The sequence below is a fragment of the Macaca mulatta genome, chromosome 9, assembly GCF_049350105.2.
Source record: "Macaca mulatta isolate MMU2019108-1 chromosome 9, T2T-MMU8v2.0, whole genome shotgun sequence".
NCBI classification, from domain to species: domain Eukaryota; kingdom Metazoa; phylum Chordata; class Mammalia; order Primates; family Cercopithecidae; genus Macaca; species Macaca mulatta.
Window position 1 is genome coordinate 31,778,736 of NC_133414.1, and position 27,086 is coordinate 31,805,821.

Below are 27,086 nucleotides of genomic sequence, written 5' to 3' on the forward strand. Positions count from 1 at the left end.
GGCCTGGTGACCGCTCCGCACCCCCCCCCCTGCCCGCCCCCTGGGAGCTTGCTCTCCCGCCGGACCCTGGGACTCCAGAGAACTCGGAGGGCGCGAGTACACTAAGATATACGACCTTCCCTGGGGACCGGGAAAGGGCACAACTGCCTCTTGCAACTCCGCCACCAGGACGCCTTGGGTCACCAGGCCCGGGGGAAAACTCGTCCACATCCCAGGCTCCCGACTCGAGCCGCAGCTCACGTCCTGCGCCCCTCCCCGCGTGCCGCTCTGCTCCTCCCTAGTCCCGCCTCCAGCTCCGCCTGGGCGCCCAGAGGGTAAACGAGGGGCGGCGGGGACCGCGAGGAGGGGGGGGTGGACGCGGAATTTCCCAGCGCGGGGGCTCTGGCTTCCCCTGCAGCTAGGCAGTCTCTTTCTGTTTACGGAGAGAAAGGGGAAATGGAAAAGTCGGGGAGGCGGTGGCTGGCGTCCGCTGCGCCGCCCCTGGGCCGGCTCAGACGCCGTGAGTCAGGGGCAGAGCACGGCGGTCTGGACGTGCGGGCGACGCGGGGCTCACTAGTCCGCTCGGGTCTGGACTGCGCGCCACGCTCTGGGGTCCGGCGCCCTGGCTCCTGTTTCTGCCGCTGCTGCCGCCGGATCCCGGTGGCCCGGCGTGCCCGGCTCGCACGGGCCTGCAGCCAGCGTCGCACCGAACCTTCGGGGGTCCGCGGCTGGAGCGCTTGGCCGGCGTGGGAGCGCCAAAGCCGCAGGTAACCCAGGGTTGGGGGTCTCCGGCGTGTCTTTCGGGTCGCGTCCCGCCTGGGTGCCCCGGGGATTCCCATGCAGAAATGGAGGGTGACCCCAGCAGAGGGGAAAACTCTGGCGTGGGAAGAGGTGGGGGCGTGCCCACAGCTGCGCTCGCGGGTCGCCGGCCGCACCAGGCACAGCTGGAAAGCACCTTGCGCAAGGGTCTCACGGGGTGCAGACTCGCGACTCCTCCCCCTTCCTCCTCCTTCCCGGATCCGCAGGGCCCGGGCAGTGCTGGTCCGGGCAGTGCGCGGGGAAGCGGGGACCCGCTGTCACTGCGCCTCCCGCCGCCGACACCGCCTGGACGGCCGCGCTGTCCCTGCCCCAGACCCGGTGAGTGCAGCTCGGAGGTTGGAGGACCCGACCCTCCCAAATGCTGGGTGCTTTGATAATTTACAAGCTTTTTAGGCTCCCTTGACTTAGAGAACCAGGAGGAAGGGAGTGGGAGTGTGGGCTGGCGGAGCCCAGAGACTTGTGAATGGCTGGAACTAAATTCAAGTTTGTAACCTGGACTGTATCCCGTGACTAAAGGAGTCATAGCAGAACACGAAGGCTGGGCTTTTGGTCTAAGAAAGAATACTAGGAGAAAAAAAAAAGTTATTTTCACGGAAGTTGTTTTCGAGCGATAATGCATGATCAGGACTGACTGAAATTTTTCTAGCTCTAGGCGGAGAAGGACGCCCAGGGATAGTCCCCATAGTTAACAGGGGAAGCCACCCGCTGCCTTTAAGAGTGAAACGTTGCGATGCTTGTCTATTTCACTTTGGGGAAGACAAGATAAAATGCTGCTCTTGATAAAAACGGGGACAGAAAGGCTCTTGCAGTTGCTTTACATACTTGTAGCCTGAGTCGTGTGTGCCAAGGAACGTGTAATCCACTTCCAGCTGACGCCCCCAGCTCTCTCCGAAGGATTGAGGTTTGTGTGCAGGTCGTCTGGCAGATGGCCCATGAGGACTTTGTCGTGTAAAGAAAATGGGAACGTGGAGGCATCTAGAGGTTTTGAAGCAGAGTGGCGGTCCTTCCTTCTATACCCCTGAAACGCATAATTCCGGGGCTTTTTGAGAACAAAAACATAATCAGAGATGTGCCCTGAGGGAGAATATACTATTTTGGCAGGATCTATCTATCTATCTATCTATCTATCTATCTATCTATCTATCTATCTCTATCTATCTATCTATCTATCTATCTATCTATCTATCTATCTTAGTATAAATATATATACACAATTTTTTTTTTTTTTTTTTTGAGACGGAGTTTCACTCTTGTCGCCCAGGCTGGATTGCAATGGCGCGATCTCGGCGCACTGCAACCTCCACCTCCACCTTCAAGCGATTCTCTTGCCTCAGCCTCCTGAGTAGCTGGGATTACAGGCGCCCGCCGCCATACCCGGCTAATTTTTGTGGAGACAGGGTTTCACCATGCTGGCCAGGCTGGTCTTGAACTCCTGACCTCGAGTGATCCACCCTTCTTGGCCTCCCAAAGTGCTGAGATTACCAGCATGAGCCACTGCTCCCGGCCTAAAAAAAATAATTTTAAATGGGAAATAACACAAGGAATAGTCATTCTTTGTGAGGCAGAAGCATATGCTGGTACGTTGGCCATTTTCATTCACACTTGCCAGGAAACACTCACATTTTGTTTATGTATGTGGAGGCAGCCAAGAGTATTATGTTAATGTTTAGGAACAGAATTTCCTCGTGATTTTATTGCTGATTTCTGAAATAATTCAGTGTAACTAGTTTTGACTGTATTTGCACATCTCTCCAATTCCAAAAGCTGGCATAATTTTCTGTTTGGTTAGGAAGCAGGAATTTTATGAGGACTTTTATTGTAAATTGTGTCAAGGGAAAAATCATCTTATACTAAACGTCTTTATTGGCAAACTAGAATACCTTCACAATCTTAACTTTCTAGGTGGCTACAGATCATGAATAACTCAGAAACCATTAGCTTATTGTGTGCTTCTTTAAGGCTGGAAAGTGCTGAGGCTTTTTGCAGGAGCAGTTAGCAGGCGAACTGGTCAGCAGGGTTTCTGGGGAGCATAGATTTGTGTGACAGGGGCCCTGTGTTGCTAAGGAATTAATGCAGGCACTGAGAAAAGTCTCAGTGTCAGACACTCCTCCACCTCCCGGGTCCTGCTTCCCTCCCTCTCCCCTTTCCAGGCAACTCACAGTTTAGGGGTGTGGTTGTGTGTGTTTAAGCTCTTGGGTTTTACATATAAATGCTTGAGACTTTCTGCAGGATTTAAAAACCAAAACCTTGTATTACCGCTCTTTTAGGATTTGTCTTTTAGAATCTCCAGTCCTCACAGGAAAACCCCCCAATTAACAAAATAAAAGAATAAAAAGAATACTACTACTAATTTTTTTTTTTTTAAAACCTCTAAAATTTGTCTTCCCGGATCAGCAGAGTGAATTTGAACTGTGTGGACATTTTTCCTCTTTCTTTCTTGAGTCGTGTTAGTACTGAGAACTTTTTTTTTTTCTGTCAAGTCATCCATTTGATAAATAAGTCCAGGAGACTTGGATCCTTTCAACCCCTGAGGCCCCAAATTAGGCTGTTTTTGTTTTAACTTCTGTGTTTCCAGTAAATTCGACAAGCAGAAACTGCAACTAGATGGCTCAGTAAAACCGATGTCAAATGTTCCTCCATTAATCTAAGAAGTTCCTTTCCTAACTCAGTAGACTCCAAGAACCTGAATCACAATCTCCCTCAAAGATGTACAAGATCTCGGGAGGGGAAGCTGCCCCCTCACTCTAGATTTCACTGTGTTGATAACAGCCATCAAAGCATTTCATGGGTTTCTGCCTTTTTTTCTCTCTCTCTTTATGTCTTGTTTTAGATACAATCTTCTTACTGCGAAGAAGCCAGGGGAATAGGTAGCCACATCTCATTTGCAGATAAGAAAGGAAGCTAATTCAGTATCTGCAAAGCCAGGAGTCTGACTCAGTACTTTTCTCTCTCATGCATATAAAGCAGCTAAAAATGACACAGCTTATTTACCATGCCCCTGACACTGCACTGAGCACTTTATGAGCTTGAACTCTTTTAATCCTCACGACCACTTCATGAGGTAGGTGCTGTTATTACTTCCATTTTACAGATGGGGAAAATTGAGGTTGAGAGAGGTTAAGTTACTTGCTCAACGTCATGCAAGCAGTAAATGGGAGTGTGGTGGGGAGGTGATGTGATTTGACTCCAAGCAGTCTGAGACCAGAGCAATGTTGGATTGCAGGATGCTAGACCACTTTCCTCAGACGCAATTCATACGTCAGAAAACGACCATCAAGTAAGTGAATGATGACACTAAATTGCATGGTTCTTTTGTCAAATGAAATGCACTGAGAGGCAGATGGCTGGGTCATGCATGCAGGTGGCTCTGCAGTGGAGCATTTCCTGGAGCTTTGAAATGAAGCTCCAGGTTGATCAGAGATGCGTGGCTTTAGCCCTGAGTGTCCTGTGTGTTAAAGGCTTCTGCCTTTCAGAACTTGAAATACCTTTCAGAAAGAGGCTGTGCTTTTGGGAGTGCAAACGATGATTTAAGTAGACCAATGTGCCTTGAAATTCTCTTAGATCTCTTAGAGCTTTTGTCTTTTCTCCTTCAGAACAGAGTTGTTCTAAAATCCTGAGTAACAACATCAGTTTTTACTCTTGCTTTACTTTCTTTTTCTCATCTACAGATCTCCAAGTGTGGCAGCTGATTTGTATATAAGAGCTGAAATGCAATTTTGGTTAATATAGTCACTTGGCCTTGCTTATGATATATTTGACTTTCCTGGCTTCTTTCTACTATTCACAGCTTCTAGAGGGCTGTTTATCTAGATAGTAATCTTCTGGGACCCTCAAGATGTTTGCTTTGCACTATTAAAGAATTCTGGTCCTAAGGGAGGACAGCTGAATCATAGGTTAAATGCATCGTCATCTTTCTCATACTCATCGCTGGGAGAACAAGGTTCCCTGTCACCCTTCCAATTAGCTGTTTAACTCATTTGCATAAGAATCATTCCTGAAACTTGACCTATTGCCATCAAATTTGTTTAGATTGAAATCCATTTTTCCAGCTTCTGGCTTTCAGGGCCTGAGTTTTATTTGCCAAGTTAGCTCCTGCATTTTGTGAAGAGGTTATTTTTCTTTCAAGTCACCGGAGGCATAAAAAAGCCATAGCGATTTTTGCAGGGAGGGTGCCACTTTGGGGGAATAGCTGGGTTGTGTAAAGTTGGAAGCCCTAAAGAGCCGGAAGCCTGAGTTCTTCAAAGATTCCTGAGCTGCTCTTGATTGGTGTGTATGCGTAGTGCAAGTTTGTCTTCAGTGGCTGTAGCTGATACCACTGACTCCGTGAGTAACAGTAAGCTCTCTGGGTCTCAGGTTTCCCCTCTGCAAAGTGAGCCGGACTAAAGGTTATCTTAGGTCCCTTTCTGCACTGTCAACTTGAATTCACACACACAGTTGACACAAAACCCTCGTTTTCTGAACAAAGGCATATAAAATCCTGTTGCCAATCCTTGTATGTTAGTTTCCCATTGGTCTTGAATGCAGATACAAATATCGTAAACTAAGGATTTGTGTTTTCTTTCCTAGACTCTCTGGAAAGCGCAACAGTAATGGAGTACATGAGCACTGGAAGTGACAATAAAGAAGAGATTGATTTATTAATTAAACATTTAAATGTGTCCGATGTAATAGACATTATGGAAAATCTTTATGCAAGTGAAGAGCCAGCAGTTTATGAACCCAGTCTAATGACCATGTGTCAAGACAGCAATCAAAACGATGAGCGTTCTAAGTCTCTGCTGCTTAGTGGCCAAGAGGTACCATGGTTGTCATCAGTCAGATATGGAACCGTGGAGGATTTGCTGGCTTTTGCAAACCATATATCCAACACTGCAAAGCATTTTTATGGACAGCGACCACAAGAATCTGGAATTTTATTAAACATGGTATGTTTCTTTCCGATCAGTTGGGTGCTGTGTGCTCAGCTTTCCTACTGCAGCTTCATTTAATGCAGAGTGGTGTTTGAATTTGGTTTAGATGGGCTGCCAGGTATGATTTTAAAAGATGTAATCATCAGTAAGAAGTACCTCCATGTAAAAGATGCAAAAAAAAAGTCTTCATTAAAAGTTCTATTTAAAGACTCTTGATCATATTTTAGTAGTATTTCTACAAATAGGTCATTAAGAAGGATGTATTTTGGCTGGGCACAGTGGCTCACGCCTGTAATCCCCACACTTTGAGAGGCCGAGGTGGGTGGATCACTTGAGGTCAGGAGTTAGAGACCAGTCTGGCTAACATGGTGAAACCCCGTCTCTACTAAAAATACAAAATTAGCCTGGTGTGGTGGCAGGCGCCTGTAATTCCAGGTACCTGAGAGGCTGAGGCACGAGAATCCCTTGAACCTGGGAGGTGGAGGCTGTGGTGAGCTGAGACTGCACCACTGCACTCCAGCCTGGGCGACTAAGTGAGACTCTGTCTCAACAACAACAACAACAACAAAGAAGAATGTGTTTTAATTTAACAGTTCACTAAAAAGTTTATTCATCAGTTATGCAGAAAAGAAAGGCTTAATGAGACTTCTTTGTCTGAGAGGAGAATAAACACTTTGTCATTAATTAATCTTCTTGAAGGTTGAATTATTTGTTCTTTTCTTGTCACATCTTGAAATGTTATTAATTTATTTCTGCAAAAATGTAGTATGTAGGCAGTAAATAGCTATCCACAGATTCACTCTCTTTAATTGGCAAAGTATGAATGGCAAATGATATATTTGCTTAATCATCGCAAGTATGCAAATCATGCAAAATATTGTGGCAACATTTTGTTGCCCTAATAGTAGATCAGGTGATGTGTTTAGGTGTGCCTGGGATTCTGTCAGGCTTTTAGTATGGCAGAGGTGAACGTAGGTGCTGGCTAAAGGTAACCTAATATTTTTAAAAAGAATAATTTGCAAAGGAGTAGGTGGTAACTTACAAAACATGCTTATGGATGAAAGTGACGCCCTTTCTTTTGGTGTATCTAAATGGCAAAATGGCTAATGTAGGGGGAAAGTCAGTGCTGAGTGAGTATGGAGTCCAGACAAAGTACTTAATTATTTTGGTTTTTTTTTGCATACTACATTCATTTAATTAGAAACAACACAGTAATTTAGGTCAGGTATGTAGTGAATTGTTTTGTCAGAAGCCAGTCATATTCAACCATAGCTCACCATGGAGCAAGATCATATTTTGCACTGTTGTGTGACTGCTTTGGTCTGGATCTATCAAGCTCTATTTAATAGTCGACTAAGTACTTTACCTTCAGAATATTTCTTCCTTTTATAAATGAGAAGTAATCATTTGAACTAGAAGCCATATCTGATTTTCCCAACTAAAGGATAGTTGGAGAACTCGGGTTCAAAGTTATATATATGTCTATACCGAGAAATATAATTGTTTGTGTATTTCTCTCATTTTTAATGTATTTATTTGTTAAAGTGGGAATTAATTTTTTTAAATCCTGCTCCTTCTATAAAAATGAGTATTTTAAATGAAAATATGCAGAAAAAACCAAATTATTCTTGCTTGTAAACATGCAAAGACTTAGGTATGTTTGCCTATTCCCCTGGCCTATCTGGGAATGTACAGAAAGAAATTCAGGAAAATTAGAAGAAATACAAAAAAATAGCCTTCTGAAGTCTTTTAGGAGTGGGGCCAGAAAAGTTAATCCTAAAAAGGAGAGAGACTAAGACATTAAGAGGAGGGTAAAATTGTATCAGCAAAGGGTTTGAGTAAAATGTTGTCATTACCTGCCATGGGTCCTGTACTCTTTAAATGAACAAGTACATAATTAAGGAGAATTCTTTTTTTTTTTTTTTTTTTTTTGGACACAGAGTCTCGCTCTGTCACCCAGGCTGGAGTGCAGTGGCGCAATCTTGGCTCACTGCAACCTCCGCCTCATGAGTTCACGTGATTCTTCTGCCTCAGCCTCCTGAGTAGCTGGGATTACCGGCGCCTGCCACCACGCCCGGCTAATTTTTGTGTTTTTAGTAGAGACGGGGTTTCACCATGTTGGCCAGGCTGGTTTCAAACTCCTGACCTGAGGTGATCCACCCGCCTTGGCCTCTCAAAGTGCAGGGATTATAGGCGTGAGCCACTGCGCCTGGCCAGGAAAAATTTTAAGAGTAAACAAATACATAAGTAAAGGCAGGGATCTTGAAAAACTTGAAAAAGATTTTTATTTTAAAAATGATCAAGAATATAACATATAAAACAAGAAGACTGAAAAACAGAATAGAATAAGAGGAAGACCTTAAAATCCACTGGATCGTAGACATGGCCTCACTAGGCAAATCGACCCAGTGGTTGATGGCTCTGGGGGACTGCAGTTGACTTTCCTGCTACTCACATTAAAGATGGACTACATTGCTGTGCCTGCTAGGTAACCCATCAGAGCTCCATGATTCATAAATGATAGCCTAGGGATTGGGACTGTCATCTCTGAACATAGTCACTTCAAGACAGTAGTGAGGGAGGCAAGGCTTGCTTTCGGCTCCCTTTCATCCTCACATGGAACATTGGAACCACCCAATGTTCAAGATCTTTCTGTTCCCATCATCTTCCACCCACTACCCTATCAAAACTTTACTCATTGGGCTTCATTTGCTGCTCTCTAACTCTCAGCTTTAGGAAAATAGCAGCTGATTATCTATTACACGATTGGTTCCTAGGTAAAATCCATCTATATGGTGTATCTACATAGGGATGGGGAAACTTTCATTCAAGTATTTACCTATTCATTTGCTAGACGTAGCTTGGACATCTACAGTGCGTCAGGTGCTAGAGATAGTATGGAACAGTCTGTGCCTCTGGGAGCTTGCTGCCTGGTACATGCAGGATGCAGTTAAATAGGCAATTATAGTAGAATGTGCTGCTTCCCAGCATACCTGCACCCTGTTTCCTCTGGCAGTGCACGGGCAGGATACCTTACATAGCCATGAGTGTGGTAGAAGGAAGAAGAATGTCAGCACAGCCTTCCAAGAAGGATTGATGCCTAAGCCGAGGTCTGAAGCGTTGAATTGGAGTCAGCAGGATGAAGTAGAGAGGGTTCCAACAGCATGTGCAGAGACCCAGAGACATAGAGACCTGATGTGTTCAGGCAGCCAACAACCACAACACCATAGAGTTATTTAGACAGGGTGCAGAACCAGGAATTACAAAAGTATCCTGAAGCACAGTCATGTTCAGTGACTGTGTGTGTGTGTGTGATTTTACTAAAAATAATATTTGTTAAAGATCCCACCAACATCCAGCAAGACCTGGGGAAGAAGCTTTGGGAGACTAACCTGGGAATTGCTTTGGGTAAGAGTGCTGCATGTTATTTAGAATCTACGCTGATTCATAACCTGGTCTGGGAACAAATAATCTAAAATGGGTTCCAAACACTCAACTTTGTGGTGGTTTTATGGGGACTGAAGGACCCCATTCCTTCACTTTTTTACAACTTTATAAGTGTGAAATGCTGACGATGTTCCTTAGGGCTTAGTCATGGAGTTATGGCTTCTCAGAGTTGAAAAAGCATTTAAGATACTTGAGTCCAGCCCTCCGTCTAGTACTCAAATAACGCTGTTCATCATCTCCAATAATTGGTAGAACATTTTGGTCTATTCTTGAAAATCTACTGTGACAAGGAGCTTATTACACACTGGGACACAGTTTCCTATTTGTCCAGTCCTGACTGTAAGAAAGTTCCCTTCCTTATATAGAACCAAAATTCATCTCTGACCATTTAGTGCAAGCCCTACTTGTTGGCCATTAAAAAAAGTACATATCATGAGCAGTTTTGAAGATGATGGGCCCTGAATTAAAGTACCTGTGTTATGTAGTTCAGCTCTGAAACGGATTAGCTGTGTGACCCTGGGATGGTCATTTCACCCGTCCTTTCCTCAGTTTACTCATCTATAAAATGGATAACATCACGACACTCCATAGGGTTGATATTTGGAGCAATCAATGAATACACATGACCTAGTTACACATAGTGAGTGTTAAATGGACGCAAGGCCTTGTGGGAGTTGCTGTTGTATACAATTGTTACACCCCTTCCTTATGACAGTCCTTCCAAAATTTTTCAGATTGCATGTTCCCCAGATCTTCTCTCTTCTTTCACATGCATTTCCAACTGTGTCCATGACTTCTCATGAATTGTACTGTTAACTTTTCTCATCATCTGGGCAGGACGCTGTGAACTCAAGCTGGTATTGGTGTCTATCTTGGGGCCATATTTTGAATGTGAGGATCCATTCGTTGTGATCAGCAGAGTAGGACAGAGCTAGCTTGGCCTTTGTGCTAGATAATATGCCTGCATGACTAGAGATCAATACCATGTCTGTTTCATAGTAGCATATCACACAGGTCACTTGTGGAATTTATTCTTACTATAATACTTAAAAATTTTTCTCAATATGCTGCTTCTTGGCCTGGTGTTGTTTATTATAAATGATGGTGATCTGGATGAGGAAATAGAAAGTGTGCTTATAATGCCTGCCCTTAGAGATGATTTTGATAAGTTGAAGAATTGGCAGAGATAAGCAGCATAGCGTTCCCTAAGATGGTTTGATAGGGCTAGGTGTGGTGGCTTGTGCCTGTAATCCCAGCACTTTGGGAGACTGAGGCCACTTGAGCCCAAGAGTTTGAGACCAGCCTGGGCAACATAGTGAAACACCCATCTCCACAAAAAATAAAAAAGTCAGCCAGGTAAGGTGGCACACACCTGTAGTCCCAGCTACTTGGGAGGCCAAGGTGGGAGGATCGCTTGAGCCTGGGAGGTTGAAGCTTCAGTGAGCTGTGATGGGGCCACTGCACTCCAGCCTAGGTGACAGAGCAAGACCATGTCTTAAAAAAAAAAAATTATAAGGGCCCCTAGAAAGAAGAAAAACACCTATCTAAAATTTGAATACAGGGTTCGAGACCAGCCTGACCAACATGGAGAAACCCCATCTCTACCAAAAATATAAAATTAGCTGGGTGTGGTGGCGCATGCCTGTAATTCCAGCACCTTGGGAGGCTGAGACGGGAGCATCACTTGAACCCAGGAGGCGGAGGTTGTGATGAGCTGAGATCATGCCATTGCGCTCCAGCCTGGGCAACAAGAGCGAAACTCCGTTACAAAACAAAACAAAAAAAGAAAGTTAAATACAGGGGACCTGGGGCTAGGGGAAGAACCAGGCATTTGCAGAACTACAAACTGGTCAGGACTTGCACATTACACTAGAAATTCAGGGCCAGCCTAGGAGAACTCACTCCAGCCACTGCACTCAAGCCTGGGTGACAGGGCGAGACTCTGTCTCAAAACAAAAACAAACAAAAAAACCCAAATTGGGTTACAACAAATTTAGGTTGATAAAACTTTCACGAAAGTGAGTTAAACATAGAGATGGTTCACTGGAGGGTGCATTGAAATCAGGCCTGTAAATATTTAATGACAAGAAAGGGAAAATCAGCAAGTGCTCTTGAGTGTCTAAATGTCAAAAGGGACTAAATCCATCATGTTCTCAGCATGCTGCAAAAGAGGCTTCCAGCAACCAGAGGCGACATACTTCTTGAAAGGAAGTCATCTTTCAAACAAGGCAAGACCGCCATCTGCACTTATTCATGTTAGCCCTAGGGCCCTGCACAGGGTCTCACACAGCAGAAACGCTCAGTAAATAGTTTCTAAATTTAATGACTTCATATTTCTAAGCATTAGAGTTAGTCTCTGCTTTATTCCCTAATAGTGAACACATCTGTTTGTGGGATGTGTAGCTAAACTTAGCAGTGGTGGAGCTGACTGAATGGCCCTTACAGTTACTAGAACTATTTCTGTAGCCTTGTCCCAAGTGAGAAGTCCCACGCATCTGCAGATGAATCAGGAGTTCATTCTCTTCCCATGTCGTAGATTTGGGGATTTGTCACATTCCCTTCAGCTGCTGCTGCTGCTGCTTTTGAATTTTAAACAAAAACAATTCTTTTAAAAGAATCAGGAGTTCATTCTCTTCCCATGTGGTAGATTTGGGGATTTGTCACCTTCCCTTCAGCTGTTGCTGCTGCTGCTTTTAAATTTTAAACAAAATAGAAATGGGTTCTCAGTGTGTCACCCAGGCTGGTCTTGAACTCCTGGCCTCAAGCAGTCTTCCCACCTTAGCCTCCCAAAGTGCTGGGATTATAGGCGTGAGCCACCACACCTAGTTGTTCAGCTTCTTCTGTTACTTGAAATAAGTTAAGGTCCTTTAATAGTTTCACAATTCCTGAGCCAGGCGCCATGGCTCACACCTGTAATCCCAGAACTTTGGGAGGCTGAGGCAGGTGGATCACTTAAAGTCAGGAGTTAGAGACCAGCCTGGCCAACATGGTGAAACCCCGTCTCTACTAAAAATACAAAATTTAGCCGAGCGTGGTGGTGCACACCTGTAATCCCAGCTACTCAGGAGGCTGAGATGAGAGAATCCCTTGAACCTGGGAGGCAGAGGTTGCAGTGAGCCAAGATCATTCCATTGCACTCCAGCCTAGCCAACAGGGCAAGACTGCATCTCAAAAAAAAAAAGAAGAAGAAGAAGAAGTTTCATAATTCCTGAATTCCGAATCAGAAGCTGTAATATTACTGATTACATTGAGGAGAAACTGGTACTGAGGTGATTTATCCCTTGAAAGAACACTTTGGACATGTTACAGACAGGTATTCCAGATCGCATTTCCCATGAACTACCATATTATTTTGTTTTAATTTTGATTATAATTATTTTCTCTTCTAATTTTTTCCTCTTTAAAAATTGAAATATATTTTATATATAGCCAAATACACAGATGTTAAATGTCCAATTTTACGAGTTTTGACAAATGCATGTGCCTTTGAACCCACATTGCTATCAGAGTAGACCTCTTAATTTTTGTTTTATTATTTTAAAATTTATATTGTGTTTTTATTTCTTTCTGTAGAAATGAGGTCTCGCTATGTTGCCTAGGCTGCTCTTGCCTCAAGATAGCCTCCTGCCTCAGCCTCCCAGTGTGCTAGTATTACAGGCATTATCCACTGCTCCCAGCTGTCTCTCAATGTTTGAATCAACTAGTTTCAAAACTTCTAAGAGTCAGCTTGCTTGTGAACCCTGGGAGGTCAAGGATCAGCCATCTCTTGTTCATGGCTGCCTCCGCAGCGCCAAACACAGTGCCTAGCAACTTTTTTGCACACAATAGATACAATGCATGCAATAGATATTAAGTGAGTAAGTAGATGAGAAGTAATTCAGCCCTCACTTAATTTACATAGCATTGTCAACTCATAGCTCTGGCATACGCTGTGGTTTTCCAAAATCTTCCATGATCATCAGTTAATTTTGATGCTCTTTCTCTGTATGCATCATGTGTGAGTAATAGCTATGTGGACTAACAGGTTCGCACATTTTAATAGAAACAAGTCAACCTGCAGGCATGGTTTATATTTACGCAATCTTTATTTTCAACCTTCTGGTTGCCGTAGTCATGCTTTTTTAGATAAATAATTTTTAAAGTTCTATTTGGCAATTAATTACTCATGAGTAGGAAGAAATATGACCAGGTCTGACCAGGCACCTGTGTCTGTTACATGCTCTCTCTGACTTCCTCAAGCTCTAAATATAGGTCTGTACAGTTGGTAGGATTAAGCACGGTGACATTAATTTCATAACTGTGTATCAGAATGCTGCTAAAATAACCAGTTTCCTAATGGAAACTTAGAAAAAGTCAACTTGACTGAAGTCCTCACCCTCTCACATTTTTATTTTGCTGTAGGTCATCACTCCTCAAAATGGACGTTACCAAATAGACTCTGATGTTCTCCTGATCCCTTGGAAGCTGACTTACAGAAATATTGGTTCTGATTTTATTCCTCGGGGAGCCTTTGGAAAGGTATACTTGGCACAAGATATAAAGACGAAGAAAAGAATGGCGTGTAAACTGGTATGTGTTATGTAACTAGATAACCCACACTGTGTGTTTGGCATTCTGGCTTTTGTTTGTTTGTCCATTTGCATTAACCATTTTTATCCTTTGATTGGATCTTATCTAAGGGTGCACTGCCTCAAAGCATTTGTTTTTCTGAATTCATTGGCTACTTGGGGCCATTCAGCCCCAAAATCTCTGTTTAGGAGCATAGTTGATTTTAATCTAGATGATTACAAGGAAAGTGCTGGTTTTTAAAGCACTGATTTGGATAAATAACATCATCACTCTTGGAGAGAGGTAGAGAAGAGCCATCCTGCGAAGTAGAAGCAATTCTATGTGATTCTCCTTTCATTCAGCTGCGGAGGGGGCCAGGCAGAGGCAGATTGGGAAGGAGGTAGCCTTCTCAGGAAGGCAGATTTAAAAGGCTGAATTTAAATATATCAATGATTGAAAAGACCCTATCCCTTCTTTTTTTTTTTTTTTTTTTTTGAGACAGAGTCTTGCTCTGTTGTCCAGGCTGGAGTGCAGTGTCAGGGTCTTGGCTCACTGCAAACTCCACCTCCTGGGTTCAAACAATTCTCCTGCATCAGCCTCCCAAGTAACTGGGATTACAGGCACCCACCACCGTGCCCACCTAATTTTCATATTTTAGTAGAGATGGGGTTTTGCCATATTGGCCAGGCTTGTCTCGAACTCCTGACCTCAAGCCATCCACCTGCCTTGGTCTCCCACAGCACTGGAATTACAGGCGTGAGCTGCCGCACCTGGCCTGATGTGGTTTTTCATTTTGATTTAGATGGGGGTTACATTTGTACATTCAGTTGATAATTCATTGAGTTGGACTCATCATTTTTACACTTTTTTGTATGTCTGTTTTGCTTTAATTAATTTTTCAAAAAGTACAACAAAAAATACACTCACTTTTGATTTAACAAAAAATAAAATAAATAATTGCCAAATATTATGTCTTGGTCTCTCCTATTGTAATAAGAGAGTAGCTGGGATTACAGGCGTGCACAACCAATGCCTGGCTAATTTTTGTATTTTTTGTAGAAATGGGGTTTCGACATGTTGGCCAGGCTGGTCTTGAACTCCTGGCCTCAAGTGATCTACCCACATTGGCCTCCCAAAGTGTTGGGATTACAGGCATGAGCCACCGTGCCCATTTTCAGTGCTTATTTTAAATACGTTGCTATAATAGAGTATGAACTGTGGCAACAAACACTTCATACTATCTCACAATAAACTGAAATATTGAAAATACAACCTAAAATCTAGGTACCAAAGATACTGTTGTCTAATAGGTGGGAAATTATCTCTTTTTTGATTCATTCATAATTTGAAAACATTGGATGGATTTCTGACTTCTAAGTGAAAATAATAACTCATTATTTTGTTTTTTATTTTCTTGTTCTGAATTTTATACTGAAAGCTGACTAACATAGTTAAAGGCAGATCTGAGGCAAACAGTATTGTACCTGGGCAGTCCGTTTTCACACAGGGCAGAGTATTCTTGAGGACATTTATTTGCCTTTTGGTTTTTGCATTGACCTATATTATATATTTTTAAGATGACTTTGGGGTTGTTTAGAATCTCGCTCGTATTTTTGTGTTCCAGATCCCGGTAGATCAATTTAAGCCATCTGATGTGGAAATCCAGGCTTGCTTCCGGCACGAGAACATCGCAGAGCTGTATGGCGCAGTCCTGTGGGGTGAAACTGTCCATCTCTTTATGGAAGCAGGCGAGGGAGGGTCTGTTCTGGAGAAACTGGAGAGCTGTGGACCAATGAGAGAATTTGAAATTATTTGGGTGACAAAGCATGTTCTCAAGGGACTTGATTTTCTACACTCAAAGAAAGTAATCCATCATGATATTAAACGTAAGTATCTTTGGACATACACCTTTTTGGCTCAAAGAGACTAGTTATTCAGGAGACAAACAAGCTCCTTCCTGTAATCTGAAGACCCTCCATGAAGGATGGAAAGCTCCCTCAGAGCACCGTCCATCTTCCTTCTCCAGAGACATGTCTTAGAATCATGCGGGGTTACTAGAGCTTTCCAAGTCATACAGAAAGATTACTTTGAACAGTTGTTGAAAAGTTATAGCTACATACCTCTTAGGTACTGCTCTGTTAAAAAGGCTTTTAAAATTGCAGTTTAGGCTGGGCGTGATGGCTCATGCCTGTAATCTCAGCACTTTGGGATGCTGTGGCACGTGGATCACCTGAGGTCAGAAACTGGAGACCAGCCTGGCCAATGTGGTGAAACCCTGTCTCTACTAAAAATACAAAAAAAAAAAAAAAAAAAAAAAAATTAGCTGGGCGTGGTGTTGGGTGCTGGTAATCCCAGCTACTTGGGAGGCTGAGGCAGGAGAATCATTTGAATCTGGGAGGCGGAGGTTGCAGTGAGCTGACATGGCGCCATTGCACTCCAGCCTGGGTGACAACAGCAAAACTCCGTCCCCTCCCCACCAAAAAAAATGCGATTTACTTAAAAACATACAAACACAGAGACAAATATTTTTGAGAAACAAATACCTCTTTCATTTTGTATACCAATGTAATAATAATCCATTAAACACAACTTTGATAACTGTTTTCTAGGAGTCTGATATGATGAGGAAATAGGTAAACCTTTAATAGCCGGTACTAAATTAGAGTGGCATAACTTTTACTGGGGGAAAAAAATGGGTATTTTACTTTTCTGCTTTAGAAAAGTGGCTTGACAACAATATGCTTATGTCGTAGAGTTTGAAACTCAAGTTCTTGACCATTATTAATGGCTACAATCATTCATACCCACATTGGCTGAATTCCTGATGGATACAAAGTGATTTTCACCTAAAATCTGAGATGCATTCTCCCCTTTTGAATATAATACACCCATCTCACTAGAGGAAGCATTTCGGTCTTTTCTGATTTGAGATTCATTATTGTTTCAGATAATGTTTTCATTTGACTTATGAATATATAAAAAATTTTATCTTAAAAAATTTCCTCTCATTTTAGCTAGCAACATTGTTTTCATGTCCACAAAAGCTGTTTTGGTGGATTTTGGCCTAAGTGTTCAAATGACCGAAGATGTCTATTTTCCTAAGGACCTCCGGGGAACAGAGGTAATTATATTCACATGAAAAGGGTTACTATTTTATTAAGAATAAAAAAGGAAAAATTGTTCTATAATTATCGTGGGAATGAAGGACAAAGAAGGGAAAGAAATCCATTGCATTAAATCATTATTATCCTTGGAACACGTTTAATGAGCACTTGCTCTGTGTCAAGTACTAAGTTTAGCACTTGATTTTTTATTTTATTTTTTGCTATGTTATTTATAATACATAATAGTATTTGTAATATATACATGTTGATATATAGAACATTTCTATATATAGAACATATATAGAACATTTATAAACAATGTAATGACAAAATAGATCATATTTGCCCGGTGTGGTGGCTCATGCCTATAATCCCAGTGCTTTGGGAGGCTTAGGTGGGAGGATTAATTGAGCCCAGGACTTTGAGACAAGCTTAGGCATCATAGCAAGACCCCATCTCTATAAAAAAAATTCGTTCAGGCTGGGCACGGTGGCTCACACCTATAATCCCAGCACTTTGGGAGGCTGAGGTGGGCTGATCACCTGAGGTCGGGAGTTCGAGACAAGCCTGACCAACATGGCAAAACCCCATCTCTACTAAAAATACAAAATTTGCTGGGCATGGTGGTGGGCACCTGTAATCCCAGCTACTCGGGAGGCTGAGGAAGGAGAATCATTTGAACTCGGGAGGCAGAGGTTGAGGTGAGCCAAGATCGCGCCATTGCACTCCAGCCTGGGCAACAAGAGTGAAACTCCATCTCAAAAAAAAAAAAATTAGTTCAGTGTGGTGGTACACCCCTGTAGGCCCAGCTAGTTGGGAGGCTGAGGTAGGAGGATTGCTTGAGCCTAGGAGTTCAAGGCTGCAGTGAGCCATGGGCACTCCAGCCTGGAAGACAGAACAAGACCTTGTTTCAAACCCTCCCCTCCCCCACAAATAGATCATATCCACAGTTCAGCTTTATGTTGTGTGGTTTTGGTTTTGGTTTTGGTTTGTTTTGTTTTGAGACAGAGTCTTACTCTGTGGCATGATCTCAGCTCACTGCAATCTCCACCTCCTGGGTTCACACGCTTCTTAGCCTCCTGAGCAGTTGAGATTACAGGTGTGTGCCACCACATCCAGCTAATTTTTTGTTTATTTTGCTTTTTCAGTAGAAATGGGGATTTCACTATGTTGGCCAGGCTGGTCTTGAACTGTTGGCCTCAAGTGATCCTCCCGCCTCCCAAAGTGCTGGGACTATAGGTGTGAGCCCCCGTGTCTGGCCCACAGTTCAGCTTTCATAATAATTGTAGAATTATAGTTAACTTTATAATAAGTTTAGCCCTTAAAAAGCAGTATGTTATTTAATCCTTACAACAACCCAGTTGTTGTAAATACTATTATTGTAAGCAGATTCTATTGTTATTCTCATTTCACAATAAAGGAAATAAGTTTGCAGAGATTAAAATAAAGTGTCCAGAGTCACTCAGTGACAGACTCTGGACTTGAACCCAGTTCTTTCTAAGTCTAACCCTAAAGTCTAACTGCTACATAACTTTAAAAAAATATACTACTATATACATTATTAAAATATATTACTGATATAACTAATATCACTTTGTTTTGGCTCAATGACAGTCTTAATTATCATGATCATTAATATTTATGAGGACTTTGAAGGCCTCTCTTTGAGCCTAGGAATCCTATAATAAACCTCAAGTAGTGAGCATAAATGTATCTTATTTAAAGATGTAAAATAGCACTCATGTTTAACTCATCTGTGAAGCAAAAAACGACCCAGAAAAGCCTTTCTTTCCTGACTCTAAATGAGATTCTGAAAAATTCATTCGAGGGCTTCCAAATAATATATTTAACATTCACATCATTATGCTGGCTGGTTGATTCAATTAGCAAGTGTCCGCTGAGCATCTGCTATGTGGCAGGTTCTTGTGGGCACCAACAAGGAAGCATGAGACAAGGCAATGAGGAGCAAGCCTTAGTGGTACTCCAGCAATCCTCACTCTTTGGTAGGGGGACTTACTTTAAATTACCTGAATTATTAAAAGAGCAACTGTTTAGGGATGAGCATGGTGTTCCCACACCTGTAATCCCAACCCTTTGAAAGGCCAAGGAGGTGGGGGTGGTTTGCTTGAGCCTAGGGGTTCGAGACCAGCCTAGGCAATATAGTGAGACCTCATCTCTTTTGAAAAAAAAAAAGAAGGAAGAAAGGAAGGAAAATGGAGGAGGGAGGGAGGGAGAGAGAGAGAGTGGGAAGGAAGGAAGGAAGGGAGGGAGGGAGGGAGGGAGGGAGGAAGGGAGAGAAGAAAGAAAGAAAGAAAGGGAAGGAAGGAAGGAAGGAAAGGAAGGAAGGAAGGAATGATGGAAGGGAAGGAAGGAAGGAAGGGAAGAAAGGAAAGAAAGAGAAAGAAAAAAGAAAGAGAAAGAAAGAAAAAGAAAGAAAGAGAAAAGAAAGAGCACAACAGTTTAGTTCACAGTTGATTGTGATGGGCACAAGGTTGGGTGCAAGCAGGAAGGTAAATGGGTGTAAAATTGCCTCCTTGGCCCCTCACCACTACTGGGGGAAGCTTCACTGCCTGAGCCACTCAGCCCCATGCCCTTCTCTTTGCTGGAAGTGCCCATAGGAAATAGAGAGAGGGTCTTTGACTGCACCTCTATGTCAAGGTTACCAGGTCAGTCTTGGTGTTCAATCAGATGACAGCCCTTAGTCTAGTTTAGCTAGTATACGTGTTGCACTGAACTGGATTGCAGCAACAGAAAAATTATCTTCCTTTCAAACCAAGATTCTTCCAGCCTGGGCAACATTATGAGACCCCATCACTACAAAAAGTAAACAAACAAACAAAAACTTTACTTTTGTAAAAATGGCATGGTGGTGCATGTCTGTAGTCCCAGCTACTCAAGAGACTGAGGTGGGAGGATTGCTTGAGCCCAGGATGAGGCTGCAGTGAGCTGTGATTATGCCACTGCACCCATAGCCTGGACAGTAGAACAAGACCTTGTCCTAAAAAAAAAAAAAACAAGATTCTGTAAGTGCTTTCTCAACTCTCTCAAAGCCAAGACTCTCCGGGGCAACAGAAGAAATCCTTCTTTTGCAAATATTACCGAAGTTATTATTGAAAATACTCAAGCAGGGATTCTTGATAGTTTGAGCCAAACAATATTCAGAAGGGAAACTGTAGTTTGTTTGTTTGTTTGTTTTTAAGAATGCTTAGTCCCTAGATCTTAAAAATACTTTACCAAAATGTGAGATCTCATAAGACTTAATGCTTATGACATGTTTTCTTTGGAAAATGTTTCAGCATATTTGGCGTTAGTCAGGAGTTCAGATATGTAATATTCCACCACCCTTTTTCCTGGAACCAGTTTAAGAAACAAACTATTTATGGTATGAAAGATGGAAAATACTTTTCTCTTCCTGGCAGTGTGGTGAAGTCGAACATTTTGCAACATTGGAGAAAGAAGTGTTCTTTCTGGGGCTGTCTAGCAGAATGCATGAATGTGAGATAATAACATATTTTACTCCTGAGTAGTATTTGGATCAGGTTATTTTTGGCAAATGCAAATTGCTTTTTGTGAGGTGCAAAACTGAGCCTCGGTGTTTATAAATATAAACCCTCTTCTAATCAGCCTGCATTTACTATCTGCCTAATACACACGAGTTGAAGTTTGGTAATGAACAAAGTTGTGAAGTCACCAATGAAACCTTTCAACAAGCTTGCTTTTGCTCTTCCTACTTAAAGAGCTAGGAGATCAAATTAGTCAGTCAACTGTGCAGATTGGCTGATGTTAGAATTTGATCATGTGGCTACTGCACAGTCATAGACAATTTCTGATTTCTGCAGTATAGCTCCCAAATGCAAATCCTGCTTACCCCTGTTTGATTTCTCTCTCTAAGCATCGGTATTCAGAACATTCTACTGTAACCATGTAATACACATACAGGGTTAATCTGGTGTGTACAGAATCAACTGTTTTTGAGTTACATGGTACAGAGAAAGAATACATTGTGAATGTGAATAACAAATCAGAATTACTTTTAGAACTTGGTCCTTTTTGAAAAGTCCTTCTAAGTCTGCTAGGTTTTACTTTTGTAAGTTAACTATATAATCATCACACGCACATATACGCACACATACGGTCTCTTTCCCTTTCTAATAAACATATTGAGAGGTGAAGGGTTTGATCACTGACATCAAGGTTTTCTCTTGCTCCGGTGCCCAGCCCCAAGGGTGCAGAACTCTCAGAGAGCCCTGTCTTGGCCCCACCAGGGATGTTTCATGCCTTCTAATCAGCCAGAGTGCTTGAATATCATGCTCTGCTGCTCCGTGATCTATCTGGTAGTTGGTAGAGCTTGAAGAACAAGAGCCCTGAGCCAGGGTTTCTGCCTGAGGGGCAGCACCCAGGCCACCAGGCTTACAGATGCTCCATCTCCCCAGGCTGCCTAGGCGTGCAGTCACGTAGAACCTGCAGAGCCACCTCTGCACAACCCCTGTTGCCTACACCAGCAGTGAGCACTCGGCCCAATCCTTGCTGTATTGGCGGGGAGGAGGGGGTACAGGAGAGAAGGTAGGCATCCTCTATGGACAGTTAATAATACCCATTGCATTTCCTTTTCTTTTTTTATTTGATTGTGTTAATAACACTTAGCATGAACTCTACCCTCTCAACAAATTTTTAAGTATACAATACACTATTGTTGACTATAGGTACAATGTTGTGCATTAATTTTTTAACTTTGTGATCTATTTAGTAGCAAAGTCCTTCTGGAAATTCCTTTGGCTTTGCTGCAGGGAAAGCTTGAGAACAGGAGCTCAGTTTGACCTGTTTGCTGAGAGCAAAAGGAAGCTGGCCCGGAAGTGGCTTGTAGGAAGGAGTTGAGCAGGGTTAGGGTGGGGAGACTGGGCAGTTTCTTCGGTTTTTGTAAGCTAGTTCTCTACTTACTTACCCTGAAATGTATTCCGGGAACACTGACCTCCGTTCTCTTATTCACGTGGCAGACAGTGTACAAGCTGTTTCAAGCGAAATATTGATAATTAGGATATTAACTACTATATGTCTGCACCAGCCATGAATACAAATAACTGGTCACCAGTGTTTACTGTATTCCTTTTTAAAAAAATGTTTAATTAAATTAGGTAACTAACTAATTTGTAAAGATGGGGGGTCTCCATCTTGTCCAGACTGGTCTCAAACTCCTAGGCTCAAGCAATCTTCCTGCCTCGGCCTTCCAAAGTGCTGAGATTCGGTGGCTCACGCCTGTAATCCCCGCACTTTGGGAGGCTGAGGCAGGTGGATCATGAGGTTAGGAGTTTGAGACCAGCCTGGCCAACATGGTGAAACCCCCTCTCTACTAAAAATACAAAATTAGCCAGGCATGGTGACACACGCTTGTAATCCCAGCTAGTTGGGAGGCCGAGGCAAGAGAATAGCTTGAACCCGGGAGGCAGAGGTTGCAGTGAGCCAAGATCGCGCCATTGCATTGCATTCCAGCCTGGGTGACAGACGGAGACCCCGTCTCAAACAAAACCAAAAATAAACAAAAAAACCCAAAGTGCTGAGATTATAGACATGAGCCACCATGCCCCACCTCTCTTTGTTTCTTTCTTAAGTTTAGAAATAAATGCTTCTTAGAGAAACTATTTATAAAACCAACCCTGTTTATTCAGCATGGACTCATGAAACCAAAAATAACTTATACAATGTTAATATGGCTGCATTTAATATTTAGTCACTGGGCTACATGGTAGGTAAAAATAACAGATAGTTTGTAAAAATGACTCTTTAGAATCACTTTCACAACATTACACTTTATTTTTTAAGTTTTTCCCTTTCAAGACATTTGTGTTAATACCCTATAGACTTATATCGCCTTTTATCATTGCAGATATTTAGAGGGTTAGCAATGTAACAACAAACAGATCAAGAAGTCTATTTGTAGTTCATTTAAATATAAAAGGAATTGGCTGTCAGTAGAAAACTTAGCTGCACCTGATCAGTGTACTGCAGAACTTTGATGAGTGGCAGTCCCGGATAGATTCCTGGTTCTAGTCTCTTTGCTGCCAGATCAACCAGAAAAGGGTATTTTTTTGTTTTGTTTTGTTTTGAGACGGAATCTCACTCTGTCTCCCAGGCTGGAGTGCAGTGGTGCGATCTTGGCTCACAGCAGCCTCCACCTCCCAAGCTCAAGCAATTCTCCTTGCCTCAGCCTCCCAAATAGATGGGATTACAGGTGCCCACCACCATGCCCAGCTAATTTTTGTATTTTTAGTAGAGACCAGGCTGGCTTTGAACTCCTGACCTCAACTGATCTGCCCACCTCGGCTGGGATTACAGGTGTGAGCCACTGCGCCCAGCCAGGTGTTCTTTATCGGACTGCAGGGACACCTCCAGCAAGAGCTGCATGGTTCCTGGGGAATGCCTGCATTATTCTCCTAGTTTAAGGCGCATGAGTCAATTTCCTAAACTGGAGTAGGGAAATGGAACCCCACACAAAGGAGGGGAATGAAGCTGAATGTTTGCCACTTCTTTTTCAGATTTACATGAGCCCAGAGGTCATCCTATGCAGGGGCCATTCAACCAAAGCAGACATCTACAGCCTGGGAGCCACGCTCATCCACATGCAGACGGGCACCCCGCCCTGGGTGAAGCGCTACCCTCGCTCAGCCTATCCCTCCTACCTGTACATAGTAAGTACATAGTAAGTGGGGTTCAACCAGGCCTGGGGCGGGGTAGGGGCTGAGTTATGCATCCCGCAGGCTGGGAGGGACTGCTCTGCCTTCTATACCACCGCCATCTGAATGAGGGAATGGTGAAATGACAGGTAGCTACAAGTTCTTCCCATGTAGAAGCAAGCTCCATTCTTGCAAAGAAAACATAGCTATTTTATTGGGAGCTTACTAAAATGTGCATTGGGCATAATTATGCTATTCCATTTTATGTGTAATAATGCAATACTACTAGCATCAGAGTAGCGTAAGTGTATCAGCCACTGAAGTTGTATATGTTCTTTGAACACTTAAAACATTTTTTATTATTAATGTTCACACCAGGGTGGCTGGTAGTGGAACATGCAATTCCCATTTTACTGTTGATAAATTCAGGAGCAGACACTTCCCTGTTACTACATAGTGACTTTTGGGCCACTGATTTGAAGCTGTCACTGACATTCAAACCTAGCACTTATCTTTTGTAACATTAAACCAGAAGATGGGTTTAACCTGGTATCCTTTAGAAATTAAACGGTGGCTCACGCCTGTAATCTCAGCACCTTAGAAAGCCAAGGCAAAAGGATCTCTTGAGCCCAGAAGTTCAAGACCAGCCTGGGCAGCAAAGCAAGACCCCATCTCTACAAAAAATAAAAAAAAAAATTAGCTAGGTGTGGTAGTGTATGGCCTGTGGTCCCAGCTGCGTGGGAGGCTGAGGTGAGAGGATCACTTGAGCCCAGGAGTTCGAGGCTACAGTGAGTTGTGTTCATGCCACTGCTCTCCAGTCTGGACAACAGAGCAGAGACCCTGTGTCAAAGGGAAAAGAAAAAATAAATTAAAGGGAAACTTGCTTGCTTAAGGGCACGAACTGCATTTGTTGCAGGGCATGTGGTGGGAAACGGATTACTTTCTAGGTCCTGTTACTACCGTGCGTTTGCTGTTGAGGGTGTATCTCCATACCTTTGATGCTAAGAGAGCTGGTTTGTTCATAGATCCACAAGCAAGCACCTCCACTAGAAGACATTGCAGATGACTGCAGTCCAGGGATGAGAGAGCTGATAGAAGCTGCGCTGGAGAGAAACCCCAATCACCGCCCAAGAGCCGCAGACCTACTAAAACATGAGGCCCTGAACCCGCCCAGAGAGGATCAGCCACGCTGTCAGAGTCTGGACTCTGCCCTCTTTGAGCGCAAGAGGCTGCTGAGTAGGAAGGAGCTGGAACTTCCTGAGAACATTGCTGGTAAGGACACGCTGCTGTGTGCCGTACCCTTGCTTCCCTTCTGTTTCTGTCCACATCCAGCCTCTAATGTAGTTCATGAAAGCACTTGGAAAAAAGGGAAATAACTTCTTGAGTACCATACCTTGCTTGAGAAATTTCAGCAAGATTAACAGAAGCAGGTTTTTTTTTTTTTTTTAATTGGCTAATTTAGCACCAAATTATAATAGATTTTCAGTGCAAGTGTAGGTAGCACAGTCACTGGAAAATGCTTCTGACTTGCTTTTCTACAACTTGCTTTTTTGCAACGTTTGTCTTAACTCACCTTTTTGTTGTTGTTGTTGTTGTTGTTGTTTGAGATGGAGTCTTGCTTAGTTGCCCAGACTGGAGTGCAGTGGCATGATCTTGGGTCACTGCAACCTCTGCCTCCTGGGTTCAAGTGATTCTCATGCCTCAGCCTCCTGAGTAGCTGGGATTGCATGTGCCCACCACCATGTCTGGCTAATTTTTGTATTTTTAGTGGAGACAGGGTTTTACCATGTTGGCCAGGCTGGTCTCTTAACTCCTGACCTCAGGCAATCCACCTGCCTCCCAAAGAGCTGGGATTACAGGTGTGAGCCACCGTGCCCAGCCTAACTCATTTATATTAAGCCACCCCAGTCCTTGGTGGGGGAACATCATGGCACTGCCCTGCACAGATAAAATACTGAGTTTGAAGTCAACTTGCATTTCCATCTTCCTTGGCTTAAAATCTTGCCAGTTGTAAATTTTTCCCACTTAAGAAAGTCTGTATGCATTCCAGGAGCATTCAATATGCACAGACAAGGGTTTCCATTTTTATTAAAAATCTGTGGCATTCTTAATCCATTTAGGTCCAAACCCAGATGTCAAACCTGGCGCACTTATTTATATTTCTTTGCTGCTTGTCTGACTTTTGTGTATTTAAAGAGAACGATCTGGCTGTTGGAAAAATATGCCAGGATTTCTAACTAATTTCTTGTCTCCATTGACTCCTGTTTGAACTTTTTGTTCTATGTCCTATTATGTGAACTTATCCATAATGTTCCAAGACCCATCTTTCACACTTAAGACACTGTTTTATTAGGCCCCAAAGGATTTATTTCACTGCAGAAGGAACAGGTATTATTTGACAGGTTTTCTTGTAACTTACTTTTTAATGTTTTCCTTTTCAGATTCTTCATGCACAGGAAGCACTGAGGAATCTGAGATGCTCAAGAGACAACGCTCTCTCTACATAGACCTCGGCGCTCTGGCTGGCTACTTCAATCTTGTTCGGGGACCACCAACACTTGAATATGGCTGAAGTGGCATGTTTTGGCATGCCACTTCAAAAAACATGTCATGTTTGCTCTAAATTAAGATAGCGTTGATCTCCTTGGGGGCTGGTTCTGCTGCCTTGACACAGGGGCCCTGGACAGTGAATGGTGCCAGTTTTGAAGGAGCAGTGTGACCTCCCGTGACCCATGAATGTGCCTCCAAGTGGCTCCTGTGTGTTTGACTTGTGAAGCTATCTGATAACGCACCAGGTCTCAAGGTTCTCATTTCTCAGGTGATGTGATTCTAAGGAAGGAATTTGAGAGTTCACAGAAGGATCGTGTCCGCTGACTGTTCCATTCACTGTGCACTTTGCTCAAAATTTTAAAAATACCCATCACGAGGATAACAGCGTAGCCTAAAATTACTATTCTTGGTTCTTATTTAATTATGGAATCTTCATTTTACTCAGAATAGTTGTTTTGTGTATATTGGTGTATATTATATAACTCTTTGAGCCTTTATTGGTAAATTCTGGTATACATTGAATTCATTATAATTTAGGTGAATAGAACAACTTGAATATCGTAGCAATAAGCTGGACTAGTGTCTTAAAAATGGCTAACTGATGAATTAGAAGCCATCTGACAGCAGGCCACTAGTGACGGTTTCTTTTGTGTTCCTATGGAAACATTTTGTACTGTACATGCTATGCTTAAGACATTCAAAACATGATGTTTTGAATGTGGATACAACTGTGTAAACCACATAATTTTTGTACATCCCAAAGGATGAGAATGAGAAGAAAAATGAACACTTTTGTAAATTATTGATGATGCTCCTTTTGTAATTCTTATGACTCAATTTTCTTTTAAGCATTTGTATATTAAAATAGCATACTGTGTATGTATTATATCAAATGCCTTCATAAATCTTTCATATATGTGTGTATATATATGTATTTGTAACATTGTAAAGTATGTGAGTAGTCTTAAGTAAAGTGTGTTTTACATTATGCAAATAAAACCCAACACTTTTGTCCAATGTGACTGGTCAAATCAACTGAATAAATTCAGTATTTTGCCTTA

General features: G+C 42.7%; 1 protein-coding gene across 4 annotated transcripts; it reads left to right on the top strand.

The window, feature by feature from the left end:
* MAP3K8 (mitogen-activated protein kinase kinase kinase 8) lies at positions 1-27,086 on the top strand. 4 transcript variants are annotated; one of them, XM_077946158.1, is made up of 9 exons: positions 207-746; positions 1,005-1,116; positions 5,365-5,723; positions 13,557-13,724; positions 15,328-15,589; positions 16,718-16,824; positions 23,338-23,490; positions 24,501-24,747; positions 25,917-27,086. In XM_077946158.1, exons 3-9 carry the CDS (start codon positions 5,388-5,390, stop codon positions 26,045-26,047), a joined length of 1,404 nt encoding a protein of 467 aa, XP_077802284.1. In that variant the 5' UTR covers positions 207-746; positions 1,005-1,116; positions 5,365-5,387; the 3' UTR covers positions 26,048-27,086. The 4 variants fall into 4 exon arrangements, with proteins under 4 accessions (XP_015002206.1, XP_077802284.1, XP_015002205.1 ...); XM_077946159.1 differs by lacking the exons at positions 207-746; positions 1,005-1,116 and adding exons at positions 3,683-3,859; positions 4,022-4,075; XM_015146720.3 differs by lacking the exon at positions 1,005-1,116 and having other exon boundaries at positions 1-746.